The sequence below is a fragment of the Lissotriton helveticus genome, chromosome 6 (assembly GCF_964261635.1).
Source record: "Lissotriton helveticus chromosome 6, aLisHel1.1, whole genome shotgun sequence".
In the NCBI taxonomy this organism is placed as follows: domain Eukaryota; kingdom Metazoa; phylum Chordata; class Amphibia; order Caudata; family Salamandridae; genus Lissotriton; species Lissotriton helveticus.
This window is the reverse complement of record NC_136067.1, coordinates 1,617,601,572-1,617,623,128: the sequence shown is the minus strand read 5'-3', so window position 1 is coordinate 1,617,623,128 and position 21,557 is coordinate 1,617,601,572. Positions and strand designations below refer to the sequence as shown.

At 44.4% G+C, this 21,557-nt stretch overlaps 1 protein-coding gene across 3 annotated transcripts in view; it reads left to right on the top strand.

Moving 5' to 3' along the window:
- Positions 1 to 21,557, top strand: part of CEP68 (centrosomal protein 68) — a 136,394-nt gene that overhangs the window by 42,789 nt on the left and 72,048 nt on the right. For all 3 annotated transcript variants that reach the window (XM_078649412.1, XM_078649413.1, XM_078649414.1), the window contains one exon: positions 15,129 to 15,565. In XM_078649412.1, the coding sequence (XP_078505538.1) occupies positions 15,176 to 15,565 (390 nt within the window). In that variant the 5' untranslated portion in view covers positions 15,129 to 15,175. The remainder of the gene's footprint in view (positions 1 to 15,128; positions 15,566 to 21,557) is intronic.

Below are 21,557 nucleotides of genomic sequence, written 5' to 3'. Positions count from 1 at the left end.
ATGTATTTTCTTTGAATCCTTTGTGTTTTGCGGTTTGATACATATTAAACCTTCAACTTCTTGTTGGTAGCCATATAATGTCCCAGAGTTGCGTATCAGTTGTGGTGCGATCCACATGCATCCAGTGTCTCTGAGATTCCATTAGTGGTCACTGTTCAAGCATTCTCACTTGAGTCCCTTTGTTATGGGCAATTATCCCAAGCTGTCCTTCTCTTTTGTAGCCTGAGGCAACTGAAAGGAAGAGACCATAAAAGGGCTGGGCTATCTCAGATGGCTCCTCAGTATTGAATGAATGAATTAACAGAATTTGATGTAGTGCACAGCCAAGTTTTTAAATGTTTTAAAAAAAATGCTAAGTCAGTGGAGGCACTCAGCATAGCAGGTAATCTGTTCCATGCCTGAGCGTCCAAAAACCTGAAAGACCTGCCCCCCCATGCGGGCTAAACGTACTTTTGGAATGCAGATGAAACCAGAGGAGGAAGATCCTAGGGTTCGTACTGGAGTATAGTGATTAATGCGCTTATTGAGGTAACTGGCTCCAGTGCCATGCAGGGCTTTGAAAATTATCACTAGGGCTTTAAACTTGATCCTTCCCTTCATTCACAGCCAGTGTAGGGCCTTGAGAATGGGAGCCATATGAGATCTAGGTTTGGGTCTAAGGATCACCCTCACCGCAGTATTTTGCACTACTTGCAGGCACTGAATGAGATAGCCGGGTAGACCCAGGTACAAGCTATTAGCATAATCCAGTCTGGACGTTACCCAGCCTGGACCACTGTCTTCCTGGTATCTAGTGGCAGGAGTGGAAGATTTTATTTTACTATGCGCAGTATCCCAAAACAGGAACCTATCAAAGCTTGGATCTGGGACCTCATTGAGAGGGTACTATTAATACAGATGCCCAGATTTTTAACCGTGAATTTGGCTAAAAGTGGGGTGGGGAGACAACTCCTAACTCCTCCGGCCATCAAGTGCTCCATTAACTCACTACCGGACAGCCAAAGAAACAATCTCAGATTTGTCTGGATTACATTTCAACTGGTTCACTTTGAGCCAGTTGAACACCTTATTAGGACAGGATCTAATATTGTCTCCGTCAAAGTCTGTGCCTTTTTCACAGGTGAAAATTAGCTGTGTATCATCTGCGTAGTATAATCTTAGTACCGAAGTCTTCAACTAAGGGTGCAAGAGGAGACCTATATAAGTTGAAGAGGGTAGGGCTAGGAATCACGCCCTGAGGTACTGCTGCCTTCATGCTAGGCATGGGGAAGAGAAAGGCCGTATCCATACTTCCTAAGACCTGTCATTTAAGAAGGGAGTCAACCAGGCCAGTGCTGTCCCCCCTACACCGAAGTTCCTCAATCTGTCTTCTGACAGATTGAGAAATACTTATCATTTCCCCATACATAATGGAGCTTCTTCCTGACTGGATCATGCTGAATAAACTGCAGAGCGTATAAACTAAACCCCAACTTGGTTTACTTCATTTCTGCAAGGAAATATGATCTGATGTGTATGGGAAACACGTCTCCTATGAAAAACCCTTTCTTATGAGGTAATCAGGTAAGTTTTGAAAAAATAATTCATGCCTCTTTAGAACTTAACATTACCTGTTCGTGCCATTGGTATTCGTTTCTTGGGAATGGCCCTGAATATACCAGTTTTTGAAATGGGGTGAATGAGAATTCCAAGTTTAAGTACCTGAGATGCCACCTCCTTTGTGGAGACTTTCTGGGAAGATTGCATGCAGAATGAGAGGGTCCTAACCTACCGGTGCTCTTCCTGGATGGGAATAATGTAGAATCTCTGTGCAATAAGATTTTCAGGTTAGCAGCATGTAAAATATATCGTTCTGAGACATTCACCCAGGAAGATCAAAGGTAGAATGTGCTGCAAAGTCTCAGTTTTGAAATGGATTGTTGTCCTACAGATGTTGAGCAGCTTCAGATCTGCTATAAAATCTATTGTCAAATAAAAGTTGACAGATGTGTTCTTGTTTAATTTAACAAGTGGCTTGGTATATAGAATTAGGAAATGTGATTCCTGTAGACAAGATGGTGGGAAAAAAGAAGGGAGTGTGTAAGATAAAGAGAACTATGTGTAACAGGTTATTAGAGGTGTAGGATCATGGAGGTCAAGTGGTGTCATTTTAAAATTATCTGAAATACATGCAATATTAGCAGAGGGCTAGCAGCTGACTCCATCCATGTGCACATAATACCAACAAAGAATTTAACGGAACAATAGACAGGCCGCACAGAAAACAACAAAGTGAGAAAATCAAAGGTGATGCTGTATAAGAACCTTGTCTTTGTTTCCATTACGGCCAACAACTCTAACCAGTCTCCACGCCCCACCCAACTTTTCATTCCACAAACCTTCATATACAAGCCATGGAAAGTATTTGAAAGTCCTTAGCATGTGAGTGGGGAGAGCACACTGCACAACCCCTTGTAGCTAGATGAAGGCTACTGTAAACTTTCTTATGAGACATTTCCAATTTCCTAAGCATTTAATCCTTGACAGATCCATCACTGATTAATGGAGAATGTCTGGCAAACATGGCCTCTACTTTCAGTTTTCCTTCTCCAGGGTAACCTGACAAGTTAGGAGCCTGCGAAGTGCAACCTTTTCCTGTGCAAGACGTCCTCGAAACAGATCTTTGACAATATTATTTAATGGCAGTCTAGGGTAAATGGCGACTCTGAACTTCTGAAACATGCATCCACTGGCATTGGGTTGCCTTCTCATCTGCGTGGGCGCGAGGAGGGGTGATTTAGATTGCCAAATACTGCAACAATGAGGGGAGGTGAGACCTTTTAATATATTTCCCTCTGGTCTCTGATTCTCCTTTGTCTTCATACTATTCAGGGGATAGTCTCAAAGAGGAGGAAGAAGGTGAAGCAACAAGAAAGGTTTCAAGTAAAGGTGAAAGGGAGATCACCCTTTTCTGTCCCCTCTTCCTTGCCCCGGCAACTCTGCCATGCCTTGGGCGTCGAGTGGAAGCCCCCATTTGACTATCCATGAATGCTGAAGACCTCATTTAAATTTCTTTACCGCTTCACTCAATTTGCCTCTTCAGTGGCACCTCTTCTAGAGTGCTTGTGGCAAATCATTATGACTGGAGGTACACGCTTAACCTAAAAAACATGCTGATCTCCATCTACGTCTCATCCGAAATAGAAACGGTGAATAATGTCAAGGGCATCCCAAGCAATGCGCATCCAGACTTTCTACCAAGTACAAGCACACCAGCAGTATTGCCTAAGTAGCCATTATAAAACAAGCATTTACAATGCAATAGGTCTCGGGTTAATTAAGTTTGAGCTATTTGCATTGCTTAATATTGCAACACCAATTGCACCAAAAGTCTATAAATTGTAGGCCAAAAAATGTGTATTTATTTTTGTAGCAGTGGTGGCATGCTGCGCTTTAGATGAATATGTTTGAAAGTAAAGTGCGCCATGCTGCGATTGCTACAATAGTTATTTGTGGATGCGTTAACAATTGATGTGTGCACTGATGGCTAGTGGTGTGTGTGCCTGTAGAAATTGTGCACTGATGGCTGGTGGTGTGTGTGCCTGGTGGAAGTGAGCACTGCCGGCTGGTGGTGTGTGTGCCTGGTGGAAGCGTGTACTAACGGTTGGTGGTTTGTGTACCTGGTTAAAGTGTGCACTGACGGCTGGTGGTGTGTGTCTGATGAAAGCGTGCACTGACAGCTGGTGGTGTTTGGGCCCGGTAAAAGCGTGCACTGATGGCTGGTGGTGTTTGTGCCCAGTGAAAGCGTGCACGAACGACTGATGGTGCCTGTGCCTGGTGAAAGTGTGCACTGACAGTGTGGTTGTGTGTGTGGTTGTATGTGGTGGTGTGTGTGTGTGTGTGTGTTGTTGTTTGTTTGTGTGTGTTGTTGTTTGTTTGTGTGTGTGGTTGTGTTTGTGTGTGGTTGTGTGTTTGGTGTGTGTGAGGTGGTTGTGTGTGTGTGTGTAGCTGTGTGTATGTGGCTGTGTGTGGTTGTGGCTGTGTGTGGTTGTGGCTGTGTGTGTGTGGCTGTGCGTGTGTGGCTGTGCGTGTGTGGCTGTGCGTGTGTGGCTGTGCGTGTGTTGCTGTGTGTGTGTGGCTGTGTGTTTCTCTAAGCACTCATTAAACACAACCCAAAACATTGCTGCAGCCTGGACAGCCCACAAGCACTTGCATTTGCAAATACCACCAACATAACAGTGCTTGGAAGCTATGTTGTCCTGCCTTCCTAACTATTATGGAAGTAAAAACATACGAGCTGAACACATAAAAGATTCACTGACAGAAGAGCAGCAGTTGGGATTACCATTGTAAAGCTATGGCAATCACTATTCAGGGATATGTCCTCTAATGACATATTCCTATAATACCTATAGCCAATAACCATCACTACCATGAAGAACAACTTTACAAGCCAAGCTGAGATCATGTGACTTTGTCCTGTAACCTCTGCACATGCCCCTTTCTGAGATATGCTTAGAACACATCCACAAAAGAAGTGATCGAGAGTGACTGGTGCACTGATGGGAGGTCTTCACACCATGCTTTAGCCACTGACAGCACATGCTCCAGCTTTAAGCATGTGTAATCATCTTTAAAGTTGTTGTCAGTGAGCGTCCAAAAAGAAAGCATCAGAACCTGAGATCCCCTCAAAATACGGAGAAGGAGCAATCAGAAGGTTTCATGTTCAATAAATTCTAAAAGGAAGACTCTGAACTAATCCAAGCCATTGCCCCCTTTCGAATGGAATAAATGGTAGGACCCCATGGTTGACCCCACCAAAAACTGATGAGAGATCAACCATCACCATGAGACAGGCAACTCCATACTCCCATACAGTATGTATTGTGGATATCTAGAAGACAACACAGAATCATGATTTGAGAAAAAATATTTTGGAAACTGCTAATATGGGCTGAGAGTGTGGCCTCAATTATCTTTTTATCTAAAGTAGGTTGCTTTGTCTCTTTGTGTGGTCAGTGAAGAAATCCTTCAACCTCCCACGAATTAACTGCCCAGGGAAATCCTAAGTCTTACATAAGCTGAACACAAGCGCAACAAATGGACAAGTAACTGGAAAACTGAAGCATGATCAAAGGAAAATCTGAAAAGAGTTCAATCAAGCAGAGTGGTTTGTGCTTAACAGTACTGAGAGACAAAAATCATAGATGCAGGCTCCTCGTTTTCATGCCTCTCATTGATCCCTGCCACGGCTCCCCACTGATGCAAAAGCCCAACTTAAGACTGCATGCATTACTCTTAATATACTCCATAACTCCACCCACTTCCACTTGGATCAAAAGCTGAAAATCTGTGGCACTCAACGAGGATCAGGGAATACCCGAGTTCCTCCTGTTCGAACTACTGACTTTTAAGGCAAGAACACTATGTGAGACATGCAATATCTAGTGGTGGGACAAAGCTTTGGAACTCTCTCCCACCAACCCATAGCACATTCTCCTGTTTACTCACATTTAAAAGAGAACTTGAAATCCTCCTATTTGAAAGTCCTTTTGATTAAAGTGGGGCTTGTTACTCGCTGCTCCAATGTTGAGTTGACTTGCCTTGCCTTTCCAGTTACGAAATATGTGCTCTCGCCGCACTTGTGGTTACTTACTGCTGATTTACTATGATGGTTTAGTAACTACTTCTTGCCATGTAACGTACCTGATGCATGAGCTGTTTGTTCCTTGTTTTTCTGGTCCTAATTGGTTGCTTTTATGATATTTTTAACCAGAACTCACTCCATGCTCTATTGTAAAGTGCTCTAATGCCTTTGGCTGTGCTATAAAAATAAAAACTGCAATTAAAAATAAAAAAAATAAAAAAAATTGTGAGACTTCCTCCTATGTCAGTGTGTTCATGTAAAATGGTGGAACTCCCCAGCTTATATACCCCTGGTTAAGGAACTGAAAGTGCAAGACAATCATAAACCAACACTGCCGTGGAGAGACCCCCACCACCAACTAATACTTGTTTAAGGGGAAAAGTAACAACGCTTGCTCATTCGTAAACAATAACACATTCGCCACCTCAAAAACACAAACCACTACTATTGCTTTGTGCTGCAGCATTCCTTTCAATTACAGAAAAACAAATTCAATCTGTTTTATACATGAACGCCTCTTCACTGACAACAAATGTGTTCTTGTGTAACGTGACTGGTACTCATGTAAAGCGCTCCAATACCTTCGGATCAAGTTCGCGCTATATAAATCTGCAAAAATAAAATTAACAAAGCTAGAGACGAAGGGAAGTAAGTGGTAGGTCAGCAAAGTCGGTAGGTCAGCAAAGTCGACCGGTGCTCTGCCTACAAACAAACAGCGTGAGTGCCCAACAACCCTAGAGACAACAAGTAGGGGGGGAGCCGGCCAGAACTACAGAAATACAGCTACCTTCTGTGGAAAAACGCAAATGCGTCCCTAGTGGTCGGATGTCATGGGTAATGGAGAAGTCAAGATTTGGGATATTAAAAGGAGTCTGGAGAAGTGCCATCTGATAGTAGGTGTGATGGCAAAGTCAGGGTTTGTAATGTTGAGAGGTGTGGAAGTGTCAGCCGTGGTTCAGAGTGTCAGCTGGTGTTTGGACAGTGGGGGCAGCTCTCAGGCGTTAGCTGTCAGTGGGGGCTCACTGAATGCGACGACCTGAGGCTCTGCTGGTCAGATTGCGGTGTTTGCCCTTGGATGGGCGCCTGTGTCACTGCACGCAGAGAGCAAGGGGCACATGAAGGTTCTGGCCGGGGGTGAGGAACAAGCAGCAGGTGCTGTTGTAGCCGCCGCTTTGCATTCTGTGTATAAATAGCCCCTCGTGCAGAACTGCCCTCTCAGTACTCACCGGTATGTAGCGGTGGAACGTGCAGCACAGGCAGACAGTGAGAGGTGGTGGAGGCCGGGGGCGCCTGGGGGTAGGGACCTCCCTCGGACCCTCCCCGGGGTGGAGATCTGAACGGATCTCCCCCACCTAACTGGTTGTAATGGTTGGAGGGGCGGGCGTAGGATGTATACAATGGGCTGCGCTCTGACCATTGCAGTGCCCTGTGCCGTGGAGGAGCAGGGGGTGTGTGGCGTGCTGGGCTGGGTGTCCCTGGGATGAGAATTATTATTAATATTTATGTATTTTTTTATTTTATTTATTTAGTGCATTTGTTGGCGTGGGGTAAGTAAAAGTGTCAGGGAGGCGTGTTCTTTCGGCCAGAGGGAGAGGGCTGTGTTGTTGTATTGTTAAGTGCTCTGACACCTTCGGGTAAAGTCCGCGCTATATAAATTCGCATAAATAAATAAAGAAATAAATGCATTTATAGGGGAGGATGTATCTTCAAATATACCGTATCCAATTAGGGGGCGCTTGAAGCGCTGCCTCGCGCCGCCGTCCCCGTGCAGCACATCAGGTGCGGGAGATGTAGCCAGGCAAAGGCTGCTGAGGAAGAGAGCAGTCATCGGCGCGCGGCGGAGACGCTGGCGCCGTGAGCGTGCGCGTGACTAACTCTTGTCGCTCCCTCTCCATTCAGAATGCTGGGCGCGTGGCCAGCTCTTGTCTCGTTTGTCGGCAGAAACGATTGCTATAGTTCTCTGCCGAGAACGTGCTTCGCGCGTCTCTAGGCCGAGACCTAAAAAGGCTTAAGCAGCGTAGAACTGGAGACTTACCCCAAATTCAGGGGCCATTAGTATATGATGCTTGCAACTCTGCTGCCCCAGCAGGGCAAGAGCTGCTTAATTCCAAAGCAGTCCACATGGGGTTAGCAGTACAACAGCAGCCCCCTCAACTTCTCCGTCACCGCTGCAACGCAGCATCAGTGGAAGGCCATACCATCACTTGAAGAAAGTCTGCAACAGCCAGCTCCTACATCTGCCCTGAGCGTTAGGACATGTATTAAGTTGGTCTGCAAGCACAATGCATGTGCACCCGTAGAAGTATTCTTAAACAAAAGAGTAGGTGATAGCAGATTTGCGGCCTTGCATCAGTCCCATGTATATTAGGGAATCGCGGAGATACTCAGCTAGGGCTTCAGGGTAGTCTTCGAGGTGTATTCATTTTGAGGCACTGTGCTTTTCTTTGCAGTTTTTCTTTATTTCCAAAGCATTCTGTTTCCTATTGTTACATTTTAAGATTGTTGTTGTGTTCTGAAAAATCGTTAACCTGCATGTGTGAGCCAACATTCTTTGAAACACAAGTAAAGCTGTTCTTCAAATGATGTCTCAATTAGCGCTCCTTCTATGAAGGATCTGTGTTCAAAGGTCATTTGGGTTTGGTTTATTTCACTTGATTTATTATTTAATTACTTGTATCATGTCATGTAAGGTGGATTTGTAGAGTGCTGCTTGTCTCAACGAGTAGTCGTGTGGTGAGGGTGGCCCGAGTACAGGCAGTCTCGATGGTCACGCAAGAAGACTAATTGGAAAGCCAGGCCTTCAGCTTCTTGCGGAATTCAAGAGGTTAGGAGAAAGCCCTGGTGTGCTGGGGTGGGTTGTTCCAGGAATTAGTGGCTTGTTAGCAGAATGATCAACCTTCCTGTCATGGGAAAGAGACGTATTACTTTTTCTGACCCTCCTCTCCTAAAATCACCAGTGCCATACTTCCCCATATAGTTATGTTGTACTGTTAGTGCTGGGTCCAAGAAATAAAAGAAAGGTGCACCTGCAAAAGTAACAGGCCAGAAACCTATTCAGTGATAGCAACTGTGTTTTGCTGCTCTTTTTTGCAGATGATGGATAATGTGGAATTCGGAGTCAAACTGAGCAAATATAATGTCCAGTGCTTGAATCATTATTTTTCCATTATTAAGTGTGGAGATTGAGGTCTCCACCTCAGATTCGCACACTTCAAAATGTGTAGGAAAGGTGCACAGTTTCCTTCTGAAGGGGATGGTTCACATATTTGAGATGATTAGTTGCTTGATAAGAAGTGTGTGTTTCCCATTGGTAGGGACTGTCGGCAAACAAGCAGTGACAAAGCCAATATGTCTTGCATATGTGGGAGCTATTGGCTTTGCCACTGTCTTTTAACAATGATGTACAGCAGCTTGGCTAAAAGTTTGTGACATTTTCCTCAGACAGGTGTTGATGAAGGTCTGGACTTTGTTTCTGATGGTCTCTGATGTCCTCCACGTTTCTGCTCCATACAGAGGACACGATTTTGCATTGGTGTTAAAATGCCTGATCATGGTTTGCAGCGTTAGATCCTTGGAGCTCCATTTCTTCTTTAACTGAATGAAGGCAGCCCTTGTCTTGCAGATTCTTGCCTTTACGTACACTTCTTTGCCACCCTGCTTGTCTATGACATTGCCAGGGGTAGGTGAAGGACTCTACCTCTTCTAGTGCCTTGCCTGCAAGAGTGACTACATTTGTGCTGGCTAGGCTAGCCTTCAGGATCAAGTTTTTCCCCTGTGGATGTTGAAGCCAAGTTGTGCAGATGTGGCTGCCAAATTGTTAGTCTTCACTTGCATCTACAGATGGGTATGAGAGAGTAGAGCGAGGTCATCTGAAAAGTCCAAGTTGCTGAGCTACGTCCAAGGTGCTCACTGGATCCCATTTCTCCTTCTTTCTGTGGATGTCTTCATGATCCAGTCTAGGACCATCAGAAGGAGAAAAGCCGAGAGCAAACAACCCTGGTTGACTCTGGCCCTCACTTTGGAAGGCTTTCAAGAGTTGTCCTCCATGGACTATCTTGCAGGTCATTCCCTCGTAAGAGTTCCTTATGATTCTTACGAGTTTATCTGGCACACCGTAGTGGCGGAGGAGTTTCCTAAGGGTTTCTCTATTTATGTTGTCAAATGCCTTCTCATAGTCGATGAAGTAGACATATGTGGGAATTTCCATTCAATCGAATACTCAATGATGATGAGCAGTGTTGCAATCTGGTCTGTGCAGGATCTATCTTTACAGAAGCCAGCTTGCTGATCTTGCAACTGAGCATCAAATTGTTCCTTCATTCTGTTCAGTATGACTTTGTTCAACACGTTGTCTGGGGTTAATAGGAGAGCTTTCCCTCTGTAGTTTGCACAGTTACTTAGGTCTCCTTTGTTGGGGATCTTGATCAGATATCCTTCCCTCCACTCCTATGGCACCCTTTGCTCTTCCCAGATCCTTCCAAACAAGGGATAGGGCATAACTACTGATGTTTCAGTGTCTGCCTTCAGTGCCTCTGTAGGAATTTTGTCAGATCCTGCTGCCTTCCCATTTCTCCGATGTTTGATTGCTTGCTGCATTTCTTCCTTGGTTGGTATGTTGCATTCGATTGGCAAGTCCTTGTATGTCTGGTGGAGACTGTGGCACTGCTGTTTTAGTAGTTCTTCAAAGTGCACCACCCATCTTCTTTGTTGGCTTTCGTTACCCATAAGTTTTCTTTCCAGCTTTGTCTTTAACTGGCCTTTCCGGCTTGCTATATCTGCTGGAGAGTTTCCTTGTTATGTTGCAGAGTTCTTTCAAGTTTCCATGGCTTACTGCTTCCTGGGGTTATGTGGCAAGACCATTGATTCATCTTAGCTTGTCTGCTCTCAAGCTTCTCTTTGCTTCCTTGTTGGTTTTGATGTATTCTTGAGTTTTTAGGTCGAGCAAAGCAATGCGAAGCATTGCTTCCAGCTCGACAACTTTTGTCGCCCGTCTCCTGGGAATCTGAGACGGGGGATGTGCACGAGGCGATTTCACTTCATGGGCGCGCACGCCCAGCCCGGCGCACATCTCCTGTGTCAGATTCACAGTACATCAGCCACAGCCACACTCACGCATGCGCACACAGACACACACTGCATACACACACACGCGCGCACACACACACATGCACGCACGCACGCACGCACGCAGCCACCCCCCCACTCACCTGGCTCTTTTGTCGCGACTCCCCTGGTATCTCCGCCGCATCGCCTGGCCTGGATTGCATCATTCAAACGGCACCCAACAGCCGTGCGCCAAGACCGAGTGGAAGCGGGCGCCGCGTCCCCAGCGCACCCCTTGCCTGTAGCAGCCGCCTCTGCTGACCCGGAAACGCTCCAGCCGGCTCCCCGCCTCCGGTACCCGGATGTATTATATTCTGCTCCTTGTCCCAGTGGCAGACATGGCAGACGCAGTGGAAGCACATCCCGGGGACGCAGACAAGCTCAGCAAGAAGTAAGCGGCGGAGTGTGGTCGTGTGTCTCGTGCCTCACAGTAGGAGACCGCTGTGCGCTGCGTCTTGGTCTTGCTTTGGAGACCGGTCTAGAACCCGCCGGGATGCGGGTTTCATTTACCTGCTTTTGTGCGGACCCGGTTTCCGGTCATGCAGTTTTTCGCATTCTCTCAAGGCATTGTTGGGGATGTAGTGCGAGGGCATATTCGGGTTTCGCTGCTGGGCTACGCGTAGCGTGTTTCTGAACTTCAATCCCCAGCCTAACTTCAGCAGAGTGCGGCTGATGCAACCAGGAAGGGACTGGGCGAGCCATACATGTCCGGCAGCGAGGCTTGGGACTACGGAGGGAAACGCATGTGACACACGGGGTGCTGGTGGGTCTCAGAAGCAGCTGACTAACTTACTGAAGGCACTCAGACTCATGAGATGCGCATGTGACACATGGGGGGGGGTCTGAGTGGTAACCGACTAATTTACATGAATGCACTCTGGAGATGGCAGCTCTTACTTTCCTCTGGAGCCTTGCACCTTCCCTTTCAAGAATGTCCTTCAGCTGTCTGAAAGTCTTTCCCCACAGCTTTACAATTATTGATAAATAAATCCTCACGTGTACTTCATTGAGTGTATCCACTGTGTTAAGCTCCATTTTGACATCTTGTGAACTCTCACTTGTTTTAGTTATATATATCTACAGTCCTTCGTGGCTCTACTAAAAGTGGTCCTACATGCTGCTGACAATCTGGACGGAGGTCACTGCAAGTTTAAATTGTTCTCATTCCTTGAAATTTTTCACTGGCTTTATTTTAAATGTCATTTTGATATATTCTTTAGTGGCCTACAAAGGTATTCAAATCGGCTTATCACTCATATTTATCTTAAAGCCGTCATTTTGTTACGTAAGAACACTAATCTATCCTAACAGTATCTTCCTCATTCTAAATGTACTCGCCAAGAGATGCAATTAAATCTCCTTTCGTCTTCATGAATTAGAGGCTTTTCATCCACCCCTCTATTTTTGTTGTCGAGTGCCCCACAATACAACATACAAAAAAAATTCCAAATGGAAAGATGATATTTACTGTTTGTGGAGCACTCTATCCAATACATCCACTGAAAGTAGCAAAGTACCCTTGTGTGCCTTTTACCATTTGAAGTGTCAGATTCCCCCAAGAGGGGGAAAGACGGCAGCCACATTTTACACTCGGATAACTGAAATAAAAAAATAAAATGTCTGGACGATTTTTGCATTCTGTATTGTGGGTCATCTAACGTCCCAAAAAGTCGGGTGCAACTTAACCTGAAACGCGCAGATTTTTATTGCTTGGTTTTGGAAACGCATATTGCATTACAAATGCTATAGGTGTCACATTTGCGAAAGTTAAAACTTATTGGCATTGTAAATGACAAAGCTATTAATTTAGCTATTTTCAAAACCAACACATAGATACAAAATTTGTCATTTACAATACCCAATAGCTCAAACTTTCCTAATGCGGGACCTATTGCATTGCAAATGCTTGTTGCTTTTTCTTTTAGTTCGTCTGGTGTTGACTGCAGCTTTCTTTTCCTTTCTCCCAGTGTTGTCGCTTCCAGTCTTGGCATTGAGGTCGTCCCCCATCAGTATGGTGATGTCATTTCTCCAAAATAAACTAGAATATTTTGAAAAACTGTTCTTTTTCCTCTTCTTTGCTGTCATTTGTAGGTGCATAGGACTGGATAATATTCATGTTGGTCCTCTTTTTCTTGTGTGGGACAATGGGCTTTCCATCCAGCCCGAGCTCTGTTGGCTGCTGATGTTAGCATCAGTGCTACTCCCGTAGTATGTAGGGTGTTCTTACTCATGTCCAGAATACAGCGGCATTCCTCCTGAAGCCAGTCTTTTCTGTCCGGACTATGTCCACCTGGTCTTGCTGATGCCAAGCAGGGCAAGGTTGTATCTTTTTTCATCTCCAATGCCGCTTGGGATGTCTTGCCTTTAAAACCGGGTTGTCTTTTAGTTGATGTTTCTGTAGTTAGTGTTTTCTTTTACATGGTTGGGCAGCTAGTACCACGCATAACTATCTTCTTTTTGTAGCTGGGTTTGGGACCGGCCATTGTAGAGTTAATTTTTGACTAAAAATCCCAAAACTAGTTGCTTTACTGGCAGTTGATGTTTTTTATTTTGTAACACTGCATAGAAACCAAAATACTTTTCAATTATGTTGAATATTCGAAACAAAAATATCAGTGCCTGCAAAGAAATTATATTTTGGACTTTAAGGTTAGACTTCAGAGGTCATAATGGAAAATAATCAAGTTTGTCCAAATTAATTGTTTTCATGCTTTTCTTATAAACCTTAATTCTTGGATGGCTGCTTGTTTCTGTATGGAAACCGGTATCCCCTAACCTATCGTTCCAGTGCTCATCGTTTGTTATCATGTTGCTGAAAGGTCACAATGCACGTGTTGAAACTGAGAACCTAGCAGCTCAGTTGCCAGCTTTGCAGAATTTTGTGTGGAAAGACTGTAATTTGTTTATTACCAAAAAGACACTTCAGCACAAGTGTATACAAACATTCCAAAATGGCCATGTGACATGATATAGGATGCACCAGCAGCTATTTTGCATTTTTTATTTACTATGCAAACTCGGCTGAAGGCCATTTGTAGAACCATAAATTAAAACAAGCATTGCAAATGCAATAGGTCTCTCATTTGTTGCTGAGCTACCTGCATTATAAATGCCTTTTTTTAACCTAGCCATATTGCATGTTGTAGTACCATATGTGGCCGAAAGAAGTCCCATGGGACCTCTTTTGGCCACATATGGTACTGCAACATGGCTAGGTAAAAAAGACATTGGCATTTATAATGCTATTAATTCCAACTCACACAAATGTGAGACCTATTGCATAAACTTTTGTGAGCCGTGCCAATGAAAAGAAAGGCACAGCTCGCCAAAGTCTATTTTTTCAATATTGTAAGCTTTTGGTAAGGAGCGCAGCACGCTGCCTGTGTCGCGCTGCAAAGTGAAAGTTGGGCACGCCGCAAGCAAGTGCGCCTGCCATTACTAATTATAAAAATATAAAAGCATGCGCCCTGCTGAAACCTACAGCATGGTGCCTGAAGGCCGGATGACAATGAGAGTGGAAAAGCGGGCACCGTTGCAGAAAAGCATGTCGTGTCTGCAATAGGAGAAAATCATTTAAGAAAATAGTGCTTATAGACTGTAAATGAAACATAGTGAGTAACAACACAAGTTAAAGGGCTAGTCCTCATGGTAGGTTACAAAAGCAGAAAAGGTGGTACCAAATAGGGACTACTAAGCCCATTCACAAACCAAAAGCAGCCATTTAGAATGGACAGTACCAGGAGTCAATTGAAAAGATGGGCGGAGCTTCAAGTCCATACCTGAATACAGCATGTCTCGAAGGCCATGGCGAGACCTAAAATATATGTATAGTGTGCAGAATCCCAAAAAGAAAGAAGTGAGCAGCCCTGCCACAATGTGCACCTGCTTTGCCCTGGATGAAAAATGTAATAAAAAGAAGGCAGCATGGTAAGGGGATGGCCAATGAGCAACATGCAGAGTGAATAACGTGGCAGCAGTGTGCAGCTGTTGGTACTTTGCCGGAAATAATTAAGAAAATATGAAGCAAGGAAGCAGGAGGGGTGAGGGAGCAATTGTATACGGAACTTAGAACTGAGACAAGACCGGAAAGGCTTCCAGCCATTAGCAAGATGCTGACCCAAAGCCTACTCTGTATATTGTATTGCAGTCAAAAGGTTTTGCTACAAGACAACTAAAGATGTCTGTAAAGCAAGCTCTAAAAATAAGAGATCTATGCGGCATTTGTGTGGTCTCACTTTAACTTGATTAACCGTATGAATTGGAGCATTTGTGGTTAAAGGGGATGCTGGGGACTGTTTTTAGGGGCAGATTACAGGCATTGTCCAAATGAGAAATATTTATTGTAGGTGTTGCTAATACTGCTGTTTGTTTTTTAATACTGATTTCATCCTTATTTCAGGTCTTGGACTACACCTGCTAGGTCTCTAGAAAGTGCCTCCTGAATTAATGGCCCTGTCTGTTGAAAACCCAGCAGCGCATCTGACTCCCATACGAAAATCCTTTAATAGTTGGAACTATGGTGGAGAAGTTTGTGCTGACTATCCTGGTTTAGAAGGCAGCGTGCGGGAACTATTAGAAAGAGACGAGTCAGAATCTTCCTGCGAGCGAAGGATACTTGGGAAGGCCAACAGGCTTTACTCACCCGCTCAGAAGGTGGATGAGGGAATTCGAAGGAGCCCAGGCCGCAATGAGGGATTGTTCTTGACATCACCTACCAGGTTTTCTCAACAAACTACGAACTATTGGGAACGAAAGCCACAGCTGACGAGCGCTAAACACAGTTCTGAATCATTTTACAAAGGTAGTTGTGCCCTTAACCACCCTCAAGAACAGAAGGTAAAAGTTGTGGGAAAACATTGTTTCATTATGTTCTATTATGTTTGATGACTTACTTTGTGCTTTTTGATGTTATTAACGACCTGGGAAAGTTTGTAAAGTTGGCGAATAGGTTTGCCTATTTAGAGAACAGCTGTTGCACCCAACACATTTTTGGGCATTGAATGCCACACCATAAGAAATTCCTGAATCATCCAGCAATTTTACTTTTTCCCATGTAACCTCAGGCGCTTACGTGTAAAAATTAACTCTTGGCAGTCAGGATCTTTTCCTTCCTGGCTATTCTCTGAAACAATTCAAGTCCAAAAGGCTTGTGATACCTTATGTGGATGCATTGGCATGAATGCTCAAGGTAAGTAACAAACTTAGCCGATAGGGCATGTAGGCTCCCCAAATTTTGCAGGACCATTACAGTGGAAAATAATTACAGTAAAAGGAATCGTCATTCCTTTCTAATAACATCCTGGAGGCTGAGAACTCAGCAAAGGAAATGTGTGGGATTGTTTGTTACTTTTCAACGCCAGGTGTGCCGGAAATCAATTCACAATTCCCAGGAGCTGGCAGATAGACTTTCAAATTATTTTGATGAGAAGGTGTCTAATATTCCGAAATCTTTATCTTTTTGTGGGACAGATTGTGACCCAAGTGTTGGAGAAATAGGGCCTTTGCCCTGTTGGGCTGAGATGGTTTGTAGACAGAGGGCTTCAGGAAATGATCGTGATAACTGTCTGCAAAAGTGAGAGCCATTATTGCCTGACAACTTCACTTCAGTCATGGCTGCCCAAAAATCCACTGGATCCTCTGCTTCCCCCTCCCACCCCCTTATTGGAAAGCAGCGACTGACGTTCTTGGTTCGTTACTTCTAGAGATTTGCGATAACTCGCTGCAGTGTGGACGTATTCAAAGGGAATGTAAAAAAGCAATGGTAGGGGCGCTATTTAAAAAGACAAACGCGGGTCCTACCATTTTTTGTAAATTTTCATTCGATCTCCCGGTTGACATTTGATGGGAAGATAGTGGAGAAACATGTCAATTGTCTCCTGTCTGTCTAGCCAGTGAACAAATACTTGACTTGGTTCAGTCAGGGTTTCACAAAATACATAGCACTTAGAGGGCTCTGTTAGCCATTGTGGATGACCTTGAATGCTTAAGGACAAGGAAAAAAGTGCAGACTTGTTATTATTAGATTTGTCTGCAGTATTTGACATGGTAGCTCGTTCTATCCTTCTGACCAGTCTACAGGAAATTGGCATTGGAGGAAAGGCGTTGGAGTGGTGCAGAACCTACCTGACTGATGGGTCCCAGGCAGTTTTCTTACCACCACATGTCTGAGTTTATGAACTTGAACCAAGGAGTTCCTCAGGGTTCAGCATTTTGCCCAACATTGTTTAATATATACATCCGTCCACTGTTGACTCATACAATTTTTTGGTCTCCGGTGTATAAATTACGCAGATAAAACGCAGCTTATGATCTTGCTTGATGGATAAGATGCTAATCCTATGGAACCATTTAATCACTGAATGGCAGTGGTGTCTGACTGGCTGAAGTCCAACTCACTCAAAGTAATTCACTGATGAGTGAGGTACTTGGGATTAAACATTCCCATGTACCGGAAATACTGCCATTTGGTCTTTGACCCAGTAGCTGGACAACCGTTCCAACTCCTGCTAAAACGGTCAAAAATCTCAGGATTTATTTAGTACCTGAACTTTCCCTGGTGAGCCTACTAAAATATGTTGCATCAACGTGTTTTTTCCTCCTTAAACTACTCAGGAAGATCTTACCCTTTCTTCCTCAATCAGCTCACCCGCTGGAGATCTAGGCGACTATAGTAAAGCGGCAGGACTGCTGCAATTTTTTATTCCTGGGGCTGGATGTAGGTCTTCGTAAAAAAACTCAAAAAAATTCAAAATGCAGTACGTTTTCTCTAGCCTCTGAGGCCCTAAAATTCATGCATTCGCTACCAGTGACAAATAGGGTGATCTTTAAGTCCCTGTGCCTTATATTTGAAGCAGTTCATCACAGTGGCCACGAGTACCTGATCTAGAAATTTCACAATTATCCACAGTCACGCGGTCTGCTCTCCTCTGGAGTGCAGCTGCTGGTTGTGCTAGATTTAAACAGGCTTGCTCAGGTGGTAAAGCCTTTCGGTGAGGGCAGAAAAGTTCTGGAATGGGCTATCGGGTCCTTTATGACTTGCCCCTTCCTTACTAAGGTTCAGGAAGGCTTTGAACCCCTGGCTTTTCAATAACTAGGACTTGTCGAGCTGATCCACCTCAGTTGGTTAATGGTGCTGTCCCTATGCCTTCATTTGTATGCTTCCTTCTATGTGTTTACTGAGCGCCAGGACACCTTTCAAGGTATTTGCCGCACTTTACAAATCTGATAACATAACAGAAGTTTTGTACTCCTCTTTTGAAGCTACATGTTTGTTTTTAGGGACTTGAGCCTTCTGCAAATAGAAAGGGTAAAGAGCAACGTATAGTAAGGTGTGAACAAAACCGGACAGCAGGAATGTCTGAGGAGTGGTAGTAGAATGGGATGAGATGCATTAAAAAGCAATTAAGTGAATAGTTTCCAATTTTTTTTATTAAGCTGTTTTCTTGCATCGAGCTTCTCAATTCCTTTGCCAACGCATGTATTATGAAACATTCAGGAACAGCATAGCAAAGATAAAACTAAGGGAAGGAAGGATGGGTAAAGTAGTCAAAATGTGTGACCATGTCAAGGAATGCAAAATAAGGTTTATTTTGTCGTTTCATATGATTCTCATTGTATTCATCTTATATCCATGGATACTAACAAGGCTCTAGCCTAAGGTTGGAATTGTAAAAATGATTTGGTACTCCGATAACCAAATCGTGGCTGTGCTGTCATTGAGGCTGGTCAAGACTCTTCGTACCTTGATGAAAAAGAGCGCAAGGTGCTTAAATAACCAGGAAATGATTGAACTGTTCAAAAGCACAGGACAAGATTGCAATTGGCAGGCAAAGCTTGCATGGATTTGGGAAGCTCGTAAGCACAGAAAAAGGATCAAGCATAGGATCAGGATAAAAATAAAGAAAAGGTGATGCAAAAAGTGGACTCTTGCGCAGAGGCACTGGTTGGAGGTCTCATGTAGAACTGGGCAGGCAAAATAGTATGCCTGTCTAATGGCTGGCCTAGACTCAGACCACTCCACGCCCCCAACAAGGCTAAGCTGGCTGCACAAAACAGGCTGGGACATGGGAATATTATTTTAAGAGCAAGCTTAAATGAACAGTGTTTTGTTAGGAAGAGATGAGTGCAAGCTTCGGGTATGACTTCCAGCTGACATGAGAGTCCTGGTGTTAGAGTAACAGGGGCATCTAGTGTAACACCTAATGTTTGTGGGTAAAGAAATTCAGAAGGGCGTAGATGTCTGGTGGAGATGGAGGAAATGGAAATGGGAGAATAAACTAGTCAATGAGGAGAAATTCATTCATGTTTCCGATTTCTTGGACATTTCTTTTGGCGATGATTCAATTTGGCTGCAAAAAAGTGGATTTTTTTGCATCTGGTGATTCAGCATGTGCTTTTGTGCTTTTTCCACCACTTCTGGGGTTTAGTTTCTTGGTCGTAAGCATGATTTCATGTAGATTCTTAGCGGTAATTGGATGGGAGCTATAGGAATTTGGCTGTGGTTTTTCACATGAATTTATTTTTCAATTACTTTCTTTTTTATGTTTTATGGTTGCTCGCAGTTTTTGGACTTATGATGTGAGAGCATGCCACCCACCCCTCTCTGCATGTGTTCTCCTCCTTTTGTCAAACTAAGTCGCATATTTGTGTTTTAGGTGAGCCCACAGTAGTAGAGCACACAACGTGAAGAGATGGCATAAATGTCAATGCAGTACGGCTTTACACCACCCCCATGTGGGATTTAAAAAATATAATAGCAAAGTTGGCAAGCAACCTTTATTGGTACAGGCCCGGCTGCAGTCGTATCATGTCAGGCTAAAGTCGTTTTTTAGGTCTCGTGGCGATTACAGCGCTAAGCGCTGTCTCGCCAGGAGATCTATTGTTACCGACTCTGCTTTCCAGGAGACAGCACCTGGCCGCGCGCATTTCCTCTCCGAGAAGGCGATCGGAGCGGGCCACGCGCTCGCGAACACGCTCGCTGTGGCCAGCTGCTGTCTCCTGGGAAGCGGCAACACCACACACGCATGCGCATACACAGAGACACACACACACGAGCGCCCATGCACGCACCCACACATACAAAGAACACCCCCCCCCGCCGTCGCATACACACACATGCGCACACACACACACACACAAGTGCACCGAGCGCCCCGCCCACTTACCGCCACTCCGGACTTCAGCGCCACCGCGGGGCTCTCCCTCGGGCATGGGAGCCCCGTGTCTCCAGCACTGCTTCTCTCCGTGGCACTCCGTGGGCGTGTGCGCGGGCTTCCAAGGACGGAAGTCCCGCCCCATGGAAAGTTTCGGTTTTGCTCACGTCTAGATTTTGAATTGTAACACAAAACTCTGTGCATGAAACATCAGGCAGCAGTAACACGGTAACAGCTCCTTTCCCTGCGCTGCTGTCTGTTCTCTTCGTGTCAACAGTGGTCCCGGAGCGAGTTTTTGCTGAGCAACAGGCATTGTAAGTACGTTTGATTACAATCCGGCTTGTGTCTATTAATGTTGTGGGGATGGGGGTTGGTTTTGAGTCGGACCCTCGTGTTATTGTGTTTTTATTGTGGCTCGAGGAAACATACACATATAGCTCTCTCAGAGCCCCCTCTGCGTGATGTTGAATTGCTCTTCCCTTTGAAAAAAAATATTTATTTTTCTTATTAATGAAAATGTTTCTTGTTTGTTTTGTTATTGAGTTGGCATAGCAATGTAAGATGTGGGTGATGTGCGTTGCATTGAATTTTGTGTTGTTTTACTGCCGCGCTACACATGTTAGACTCATAGCCACTCCTATCAATGTCTTCAAGTGGCAAAAGACGGTCCCAAGGTGTTATATGGCCTTTAAAAACAGATCCTAACCCTTAGGAACAAAGTGCAACCAGCAGATGTTGTCCTTGTTGTAATCACCAGCCTTATGTGAACTGCCACCATGCTGTAGTCCTGGCACATGTTAACTTGAAAGTCCTTCCTGCTGTTCATCTTGCCTGTTGGGCAGTAAGAGCTTTTGACAGTACTGGGGGCAGACTATTCACCTACCAAGTGGCTAAGATCTATAATTATCTCCTTCCGACATCTCGCGATCTCTCTCATCCCACACAGTTTAAAAATCCACCAATTGGCTGTCATAGGTTAATAGAATCGGCCAGAGACTTCTTTCGACTTCCATTGCTCTACGCAGATGTTGTCTCTCACTCTCAGGGACCACTGTTTCCTAAAACGTGTGTTAAAAATATCATTTGGAGCCACTGAAAGATCGAAGACACTTTTAGATTTTACTAAACAGGTTTAATAGTACCACAGTGTGTGCTATTTCTCATCTAAGTAAAGCGACTGGTGTTCCTATTTGCTAAAGTAATGGAACCTAACTTATGAATTTCAAGAAGGGTAAAAGGTTGAGTTGCACCTGGAATGCTGTGACTTATAGATCATATATCTAATGTCGGAGGGGAATGCTTACCTCCCTTAAGTGTTATATTAAAAATTATTCTGTCCAAATTATGTCTTTTTTTTGGATAGCCAGAAAATGTGATTCTATATATTTTTCTTAAATCGTGTTTATTTTTCTAGCGTGTTTGCCAACATGCTGTATAGAAATATTAGGCCACACTCCAAAAATTAAGTCCTAATGAAATACATATCTGCAGACTATGGCGAAGAAAATAGGATGGAGAATTGATGATAAAGAGGAAACCAGGGTTTTCAAAAACTATTGCCCTTGTAGTCCGCCCCGTGCGTGAGTTGCATCATCAAAGCTGTGTGAATAATAACAGCTGTGAGCCCGTGCCTGAGGTGCATCATCAGAGCTGTGTAAATAATAACTGCATCAGTC